The sequence below is a fragment of the Bison bison genome, unplaced genomic scaffold (assembly GCF_000754665.1).
Source record: "Bison bison bison isolate TAMUID 2011002044 unplaced genomic scaffold, Bison_UMD1.0 scf7180017864484, whole genome shotgun sequence".
In the NCBI taxonomy this organism is placed as follows: domain Eukaryota; kingdom Metazoa; phylum Chordata; class Mammalia; order Artiodactyla; family Bovidae; genus Bison; species Bison bison.
Window position 1 is genome coordinate 7,024,524 of NW_011495044.1, and position 10,435 is coordinate 7,034,958.

At 41.2% G+C, this 10,435-nt stretch overlaps 1 protein-coding gene across 1 annotated transcript in view; it reads left to right on the top strand.

Annotated features, from left to right (window-relative positions):
* The window catches only part of SNIP1 (Smad nuclear interacting protein 1), a 55,955-nt gene extending 45,761 nt beyond the window's left edge, over positions 1–10,194 (top strand). The window contains exons 6-8 of the mRNA XM_010862783.1: positions 3,106–3,298; positions 7,959–7,992; positions 8,570–10,194. Coding sequence (XP_010861085.1) covers positions 3,106–3,298; positions 7,959–7,992; positions 8,570–8,578 — 236 coding nt within the window. The 3' untranslated portion in view covers positions 8,579–10,194. The remainder of the gene's footprint in view (positions 1–3,105; positions 3,299–7,958; positions 7,993–8,569) is intronic.
* Positions 10,195–10,435: the final 241 nt, after the last annotated feature.

The following is a 10,435-nucleotide window of genomic DNA, read 5'->3' on the forward strand; positions in this document are numbered from 1 at the left end:
TCCAACTCTCACATCCATACATGACCACAGGAAAAACCATAGCCTTGACTAGACGAACCTTTGTTGGCAAAGTAATGTCTCTGCTTTTGAATATGCTGTCTAGGTTGGTCATAACTTTCCTTCCACGGAGTAAGCGTCTTTTAATTTCATGGCTGCAGTCACCATCTGTAGTGATTTTGGAGCCCAGAAAAATAAGTCTGACACTGTTTCCACTGTTTCCCCATCTATTTCCCATGAAGTGGTGGGACCGGATGCCATGGTCTTCATTTTCTGAATGTTGAGCTTTAAGCCAACTTTTTCACTTTCCACTTTCACTTTCATCAAGATATGCAGATGACACCACGCTTATGGCAGAAAGTGAAGAGGAACTTCTTCACTGACCTTTTCCAGTCCTGTGACCACTGCTGAGTTTTCCAAATTTGCTGGAAATGTATGGATATACCATTTTTATTTATTTATGCATTTATCAGTTGACGGACTTTTGCATGCTTAGTTGCTCGGTCTTGTCCATCATCCCACTGACTGTAGCCCACCAGGCTCCTCTGTCAGTGGGATTCTCCAGGCAGGAATACTGAAGTGGGTTGCCATTTCCTTCTCCAGGGGATCTTCTCAACCCAGGGATCAAACCTGTGTCTCCTGCACTGCATGTGGGTTCTTTACCCACTGAGCCATCAGGGACGCCCACGGTGAATCGTGCTTCTGTGAACATTTATGACCAGTTTTGTGTGAACGTGTTACCATCTCTGTTGAATATGTTCTCAGGTGTAAAGTTGCTGGTGGTTTGTTAACTCTGTTTAACCTTTTGAGGTGTTTTCCAAGGTGAGGGTGCAAGTTTACATTCGCATCAGCCCCATTGGAAGGTTCCAGTTTCTCCACATGCTCACCAGCACCTGTTACTGTTTTCTGCTATAGCCACCCTAGTGTTCGGAAGGGTTACCTCCTTGTAGTTTAGTTTTGCATTTCCCTAATGACTGATGATGTTGAGCGTCCTTTCCTGTGCACCTTGGCCATTTGTATATCTTCTTTTGAGAACTATCCAAATCCATTGCTGATGTTTTAAATTTTGTTTGTCTTCCTGAGTTCTAAGAATTCTTTAATATATATTCTAGATACGAGTCTTTATCAGATATATGATTTGCAAATACATTTTCTCCTGTTCTGTGGGTTGTGTGTGTGTGTGTTCAGGTGGCACTGGTTTATAAGCGTGGTATGAACACACCATATTCTGATGTGTGTGTGCACTGCAGCGTGCTCACTACCAGTTTCGTTTCCATGTGTGACCGTGTGCTTGGCCCCGTGTGCCCACTTTGCCCCTGCCCCACTGCTGTGGGCTGTGTTTTTACTTTTGGGGTGTGATTTTCAGTTCAAGAGTTGTATATAAATGATATAGTTCACTTTACTTATTTTTTCTTTTGTTATGCTTGGTTTTGTGGTCTTATCTAAGAAACCATTGCCTAATCCAGTGAGTTCTAAGAGTTTTACAGCTTCTACATTTGAGTCTCTGGTCCAGTCTGAGTTAATTTTTATATATGGTGTAAGATACTGTTCCAACATCATTCTTTTGTGTGTGGATATCCAGTTATCTCAACACCATTTGTCAAAAAGACTGTTCTTTTTTCATTGAATTGTCTTGTCATTTGTTGAAAATCAGTTGACCACAAATGTAAGGATTTATATCTGGACTCTGAATTCTGTTCTCTTGACCTGTATGTCTGGTTTTAGGCCAATACCACACAGTCTTGGTTACTGTAGCTTTGTGTAGTAAGTTTTGAAGTTCTTGTGCTGATTTTTTATAAATTCCACTTTGATTTCAGGACAGGATTGGTTAGTATACTTTTTCTAGCTTAATGGTGTTAGAGCTCCCTCTTCTGTTTTCATAAAGTGTTCAAAGGCAGGGATTCGTCACTGCTGAGATCTGCTTCGATTTCTCCCTTCTGCTTTTTGGGGACTACCTCTTTGTTTTAGCTCTAATATCCTTGTGCTACTCAATTTGAAATCTCTTCCTAGAAGTTTATATTACAAAGACGTAACAAGAAGAAAGCTAATCCTTGGTTCTGCTGTTCACCTAACTCCTTTTGAAAATTTTTAAAAACAGGTAATGTACACATATTTGGGATTCTTCCTCAGTTCAGTGAAGTGATAGTCTTCTCCTCCTCTGTCCTTTTATATTAAGTTTCAAGGAGTTCCTTTCAGGAAGAAAAAGTGTACCTTTACCAAAGTATGTGTAGTTTTTCTTAAAAACATGTATTTATACAAATTGTTCTTGATTTGCTTATTTAATGTATCTGAGGGATATTTTAAAATTGGGAATATGTGTCAACTGAAAGGTATTATTACCACTTTTAAAATAATATTCTTAAGGCGTCTCAGAGTAACTTCGGTGGTGGAGCTCTTCTCCTCCTTGACCCTTTTTCTTCATGGAAAGTCAAGATTCCTGTGTAGTTTGGCAAGGAACCAGGGCCAGCTGTAGGATCTTTTCCCAAGGTCATCTCTCACCTCCTGAAGACTTATATACTGTTTTTGATAATGCTTCTTGTGTAATTATTACTCCCATTAGTGTATTCTGTGTTTCAGTAACTGCTATGTAGCGAGGTTATCTTGTGTGGTACAGTCTCTCAGCTGTCCTTAAATCTGCTGCCTCTGGTTACACTGTTTCAGATTACAAGTTTTTCAGCACTCTGGTAACTTTGATGCTTTGACTGTATGTATCTTTTGCCACCTCATGTGAAGAGTTGACTCATTGGAAAAGACTGATGCTGGGAGGGATTGGGGGCAGGAGGAAAAGGGGCCCAAAAGAGGATGAGATGGCTGGATGGCATCACCGACTCGATGGACGTGAGTTTGGATGAACTCCGGGAGTTTGTGATGGACAAGGTGGCCTGGCGTGCTGCGATTCATGGGGTCGCAAAGAGTTGGACACAACTGAGTGACTGAACTGAACTGAACTGAACTGATCTTCCTGTCAGTTGGAATATATGGTCCTTGAGGGTAGTACTATATATTTTAGTGCTCGAAAATTCTTTTCTGGACTGATGGACAAACTGCCTGTCCATCAGTCCATCAGTACTGATGATGCTTTGGGGGCCTTGTGTTTCTTCCCTCCAGGGGAGCCAGGAAGTGGGACGGAAAGTGACACTTCTCCAGACTTCCACAATCAGGAAAACGAGCCCAACCAGGAGGACCCTGAGGATCTGGATGGATCTGTGCAGGGAGTGAAACCACAGAAGGCTGCTTCTTCCACCTCCACAGGGAGTCATCACAGCAGCCATAAAAAGCGAAAGAATAAAAACCGGCACAGGTCAGTGGCAGGGACCACCCTTCCCCAACCCCTGCACTTCTGCCCTGTCCCCAGCCACTTAGAGCTTCCACTGACCATTGCCGTGAAGGGTCTTTACTGGAATAAACGTTCTTCAGGATTGGTGTGGTCTTTCTGTTGCTGATGGGAAGAAACTCATTTGGTCTTAATGAAGCAGGCTAATTTTTCTCTAAGGAAGGAGTTGGTGGGCATTAGAGTAACTGTGAAGGGAGACATCCTGCTTACTGCTTCTAGTGTGAAAAGTGAAAGTCGCTCAGTTGTATCTGACTCTTTGCAACTCCATGGACTGTAGCCTGCCAGGCTGCTCTGTCCATGGAATTCTCCAGGCAAGAATACTGGAGTGGGTTGCCATTCCCTTCTCTAGGGGATCTTCCAGACCATAAAACTTTTGTTTAGTCAGATGAATTTGAAATCCTTTCAGAGGAGGTAAAGGGAACTAGAAGCGGAATCTGTGTACTGGCAAAGTGCCACTCGCTTGTGGCAAGCTGTGTGCACGCGTGCTCAGTCGCTTCAGTCGTGTCCAACTCTTTGGGACCCTGTGGACTGCAGCCCCCCAGGCTCCTCTGTCCGTGGAATTCTCTAGGCAAGAATACTGGAGTGGGTTGCCATGCCCTCCTCCAGGGCGTCTTCCTGGCCCAGGGATTGAACCTGTGTCTCTTGTGTCTCCTGCATCGGTAGACGGGTTCTTTACCGCTGCCGCCACCTGGGAAGCCTGTGGGGAGCTGCAGGATGAGCTAAGTCTTTTGCCTCCTAGTCCTGATCCTGCCTACCCTTATTCCCTGGAGGATGGAGAGAATGAGCTGATGTGCCTTTTTACTTTTTAAATACAAGGTTTGTGATTGCTTATCTTCACAAATTGCTGATTTGAGTGCCAGAGAACAATATAAAGGCTGTAATTCACAAGAGCGCCTTCCTAGATAATGTTTGTTCACCGTGCTTTTTTTGTAGTGCCTAATGAGCTAGGAATCACACCAGTGGACAGAGAGGTCAGGTGTTACCCAGAGAGGATTTCAGCGTTCACTCTGCTTGGGGTTGTATGATAGTGCCGGGGTCTCTTAGCTCAGGTAATCTGAAGCCGTCCAGTTGCAGTCAGAGAGGGAAATTCTTAGTTTTTCCAGGAAGGAATCTTGTCCTGGCCTCAAATCTTCTTCTGGGAGGTATGAAAACCAGACATCCAACAGGCTGGCTTTTGTCCTGCTCCTCTTAGGAGCCTGCATGCTGAGGAGATGCGAGGGGATGTGCAAGGAATGGGTGGGGTCCCCTGCCTTTCAGCTTGCCTCTGGTCTGAGCTCTCCTGTAGAACATGCCCTCACGCACCCAGGGCATTACAGTCGTTAGCTCAATGGATGTGGCAAGCAGGGATGATACAGAATTAACTCTTACCAGGTTTAAGCCTCCTTGGCATCAGCTGAGGCTTTAATTCTTTGAAGAGTCTTTCTTGTCATTGGTGTGGTTTTAGATGCAGGAGTATATCCAGATAGTGACTGAGGACTGCAACTGAACATTTTTATGCAAACCAAACATCACCAGGCCAATCTTGTAAGCATAGTAAGAGAGGGCAAAAATTGCATCGTGTTGTCTCCCGCTTTTTTTTCTTAAGTAAGGCTACAGGTTATTTGATTACTATGACAGGACCAATGCCAGTTTATCATGAATAGCAGAGAGCCATACTCTTTAAAGTATTTTTTTTTTTAATTGTCAAGATAAAAAGGTTATGCTCTGTGTTGCTTTCGTTAAGTTTACTTCAGTGTCATTTTAAATGTAACAATTTATTTTCCTATTTCAGAGTATCTAGAGGAGGGGATAAATTCCTTGGAAGTTTCTGGGACATTTCTTTTTCCATTCCTGGTATATGATAAGACTCTCTATAGCTGTTGTGTATTTCAGGTTATACCTTATTTTCCTTAATGATACAAACAGCTGATAAAAAGGAATTAGACATCGAACTTAACTTTCTCCTTGTGGATTGCTAGTAGATTTCCATAGGAATAGCTTTTCCTGCCTTTCTTCTCCTGGCCTTAGGAGCTAACTCCTTCCAGAAAAATACTAGGATTTAAAAAGATCTTCGGTGGTAGTTATTGCCTTCACAGTGGGGCTTTTTGTTTCGAAAGCAGAATCCTTTTGTCATCCCCCTGGTTTAGTATCTGGCTGGATTTCTCTGTGGGCCTTAGGGATGACTCACCTGCCCCAAGGGAAGAGAATGGAATTGATTTCCCTTCTTTCTGGAGAAAACACGTTTAGCACACCTTCTCAGATTCTTGCCATCTTTAGTGTGGAATTGTGTCTGGCCCAACACCCTCACCCCTGACCAGTGTCTTCGCTGGTCCCACAGATGGGGGTGGGGGTGGGGAGCGCTTTGTCTACACGTTTGTGATTCTGCTCCCAGTGCAGTATTGTTTCTCCTCCAGTGTTCCACGCTCCATATTGTCCGATAAAAGTCAATGGTAAATTACTTCAATAAAGGTATGAATACCCGCCATGTGCAAGGCTTTATTTAGTGATGAGTAAACAAAGTGGAAATAAATAGGTACCTTAGCAAAAGAAATAACTTTTATTTGACCTTTTCAAGAATATGAAAATCTATCGAATAATCTTTAGCATTCATAAATTGATCACAGGATTCTAAATTCTTATGCTTTACATGATATCGGAACAGTAAATCCCAGTGTGTTTAAAGAAGAAAGTTGAAATTACAACCTCTAGCTGCTCTGACAGGTTTTTACTACTGTACCAAGCTCTAGAATTCTAGTAGTTTATGAAGTTTTCATTAAGTAGGTACAGTCTACTTCTTTAGTTTCTGATCAAAGTTAGACTGAAAGTTAAATTTCTGACAGTTCCTGGTGTGTACACTTACTGTATACTTTTCCCAAATGTCTTAAGTGAAACTGTTGCATAAAGGATGTTGAAGTTAAGCTTTATTCTAGCTTTGTTCCTGCAAACATTAGCTAGGAGGAAATAACAGCCGTTTTGCATATTGCTTTACCATCTGTCTACAGCCTGCAAGGTTCTGGAGCCAGCTAAGGACGGGTGTCGTGCCCCTGATTAATGTCTTCTTTGGAGGTCTGCCCCAGCCCATGGTCCTGTAGCAGAGATGGCCCAGAGTGGCTCCTCTGGGCTTCTCCCAGTTAGACTCCTGTGGCCTGGGTGCTTGTAGATGGTGGCTTCCCTGCAGACTTTGGTGTTCCGTAATAGTAGTGCTGATGTAAACAGTTCACTTGCCTTCCACCGTTTCAGGGGCAGGGTAATGTGGCTCTATGATTTACGGAATAAGACTCTGATTCGACCCTTGGCTTCTAGCATGAATGCTGGGAAAAGTAATACTGTGTTTGGACACAAATATAAAACCTGAGTTAGAAATTACAAAATGTTTTTTATCTCCAGAAATTTATGATGTTTTAATCTTTCATTTTAGCGAAAGTACATTATACTGAGTTGTTGGTACTGTCTTCAAAGCACCTTTCATTATGTGACTAAACCCTTCTTTCTCTGTTTCTTCTAATCCCCTGTTTATTTTTCATTACAATTAAATATTTAAAAATTTCTAACTCTCAATCTAGCAGCTAATAGAAGGCCTGTAGGTATCTATAGTTTTCTAATGAAATAACTTTTCTTATTATAGTCTTTTCTTCTGATATGAAATCCACTGAAGGAAGGGAGTCTCCCAACCCCAGAATCTTTGGTGCTTTGATGTTTTAAACTTTGTGGCTTAAGATTCTTAAAACTGATATTGTTTCTACAAACTTGCTAGGGTGGCTAATCAACTAATTTATTCAGTTAGTACATTATTAACGTCTATTGCTTTCTTCCTTTCAAATGCTGCCCTCAGCCCGTCTGGCATGTTTGATTATGACTTTGAGTAAGTTTGATTTGAACTAGTCTTTGTGCTGTGTGTCTAGTGTGTAGAGACCAGTATGCCTTTTTGAGACCTTTCTAACCCCTAGTTTATCTGTTTAATTATAGGTATGTATATTAGGTTAGGCTGGGAAGTTTTTTTAAAAACAAAAACGTGCTGGAGGTAACATTTTTTAATAAGTTAAGCAAAGTTAAGTAAACTTCACTTTTATGCATTTCGATTTCTTGAAAAATAAGATAACCTTTACTTTAATCATATTTAAATTGATGTCCCGGCTTTGCTTCATAAGGAGGTTAATAGTTTAAGATCTTGATATTTTGCTGTGGGAAGATTTAAAAATTGAAATGTGTTTAATTTCTTTTGTGTTTCACATCCAGAAATACAAACTCCTAGTCTCTTTTCTGTTCTTAATTACTCTGTGTCTCAGACAGCGATGTAGTTGCAGAACTAGTATATTAACGTAGAGCATGTCCTCTTAATCCAAGCCCTTTAACGTGTCATTTTGGAATAATTTCTAAAAATTGTATGGCTTTCATAACGGCTGTTGTCTGTTTCTTTTTGAGTCATCTAAGTTTACCTTGTGGCAAGAGTATCTGCTCATGTTTTTAATCAATACTTGCTCAGTAATATCTGGGTAAACAACTAAATGTGACTTAGTCTAATGAAGAATGTGGGTTTTACTTAACCAAATAGTCTTTGTTATAGCTTGTGCCCTATGCAGTAGCTGGTTCTTGGACCCTTTTTCTGTAAATTAAAATGCAAATATCTCTTTTATCTTTCCCATCACAGGATTGATCTGAAGTTAAACAAAAAACCACGAGCTGTAAGTATCAGCCAGACCATTTCATAGAGGCTGGTAAATTTTGAAAATGGTTAGAAAGATGTATTTGCCTTCTTGAATGTTCCTAATCTGGGGTCACAGTTCTTGTTTTAAAGTCTGGGGTGTCCATCTGGACACAGTTCAACTTTTAGATTGATGTTCTTCTGTTATGTTTTGGAGAGAGAAAGGGTCACTTTTTTTTTTTTTTTTCCTCGGGCGAGCGCCCTCCCGCCACCCCTCCTCCCCACTGGCTCCCTCGCCTCGCGGGGTCACATATTTTTAAGTGAAGAAAAACTACATTTGATTAAATAATCAACTGTTCATACTACTCTTTCTCATATCCTCATCCACCCCACCCCCCGCCATGCCTCTGACTGGTGAGTTCTCAGGTCTGATAAGGAAGAGTTGATACTTCTGTCCCTTTGTGGGACTCAGAAGACAGGCCACTTTCAGATGTGAAATGTCCATTGCATTTGAAACAGAATCTTGATTACAGAACAGTCTCCTGGCAGGGTTGTTGATGAGAATTTATCAATGTTCTGCTGAGGGTAAATTGGGACTTTTGCTTTTCTCTCTTCAGGACTATTAGAAGACTCATTAGTGCAGATGCTTCCAGGCTGTAGAGCCCTGCTTCCCTCCTCCGACCTCACGAAGATGAGCGTCCTTCACCTGCGTGCGTGGCCATCCACCTCTGCTTTCCCAGGCCCCAGTGCCTGTGACTCTGAGTTGTTTGTTCTGAAATGTGGTGACAAACAAGTCATTTCCATAAGACCGCATTGGGTCATTTACTTTGTGTCATTTTTAGTAACAGAACTGCAGGAAACCACACGACAGAGTTATACTCCCAAGTTGCTAACTGTTCATTCCTCCCTTCTCGGAAGGAATGTCTCCCCCCAGCCCCGAACTGGCTGGCACCAGCTTCATCCGTCATGCGCATGGAGAAATGTTCTCTGGGTTTGTTTTATGCTGAATGTAGAACACAGGTCACATTTCAGAGGGAGGCTGTAAATATCTGATTTTCTTATTTTGTTTGTGTTTTACCATTTTTCTATTATTGTTTTTACCATCTTATTTTCTTTGGGGACTTTTTGTAATGCCATTGTACAGCTCATACCTTCCTGCTGACATATCTGATAATCTGTTTTGTGCAGTTGCCAATATTCTTAACTGAATATAATCTGGTTTACCATAAATAGAATGGGGCTTGGCTTTTTGTTTTTCTGCCGAGGGAAGGTAAAGAGTGTTTATTTAATAATTACCTACCTTAAATCTTTCTGAGTTGAAAGCAGTTTCATGTTCAAGGAACAAGAAAAACTGAAAAACATAAGTTTAAATCAACCCTTTTAAAATATTTTTATTCTTTTGTATAAATAAAATTTCACAGGCTTTGACTTCTCATGCTTTACTTTTTTAAAAAAAATTTTAATTGAAGGATAATTGCTTTACAGAATTTTGTGTCATGCTTTACTTTTAAACCTGAGATTGCTTTTTGTTTTTTCACTTATTTATTCATATCATGCCTTATGGAAATTTCTCTTTCCAACTTTTCTCTCTTTGATGATATTTGCCTGGTTAAATATTGCTGTAAAAATCACTAAGGCAAATGGAAGGGCTCCAAATTGTACCCAAAACTGGTAATGCCTGGAGTTCAAGAGCAGAGTAAATGACAGGTTTGTGGAGAGGCCACAACACCAGCAGATGCCCCTCCCTAACGGAGTGGATGGGCCGAGGAACCTGCTGATGGCTGCTACCTGCCTCTGGAGCAGCGGCCGCCCACCTTGGCTACACGTTGGAATCACCTGGCATGCTTAAAAAAACGCTAATGCCTGGGTCCTACCCGCCCCGTAAAGACTCTTGCTTGGGTATAGTCTAATAGTGGAGATATTCTTTTCAAGAGTCCCTGGCATTCTGATAAGAAGTCAAGTTGAGAGCCACTGCATTAGGAGACTGGATTGTTTGATTTAAGTCCTATGTCTAAGGGATAAGCTGTGGGGCCTCAACTTTCCTTTGACTCTATTTAGTCATAGCCCTTTACATACGTCTAAATCTTTGTTAGAAAAAATATGTCCCATTTGTGGTAATATTGGTAGAGTTAAAATGTGGATGGCGGCTATTATCAAGACACATCTACCTTGTCAAATGTGTGCGGAAGCTTTCACTCTTGTTCTCAAATAAACTTTCCTTTTTTGACTCTGTGGCTATTTAGATGTCTTTGCTTATGTCTTTGGTAGTAGAACTTCAGGGATTTTTTTAGGAAATAGTTTCTTATGTATAGATTTTCCAAAAGACACAGATAAACCCCACTAAGCTAAAGACAATGGAAACCAGAAACTTTCTGTATCCTTTTTTTTTTTCTCCTGTTTCTCCTTTCCTAGGAGGAAAAGATGGGATCTCTGTGGTTTCCTTAACCCGGAGGACAGCAAGCAGCAAGCCTGAAGATAGTTTT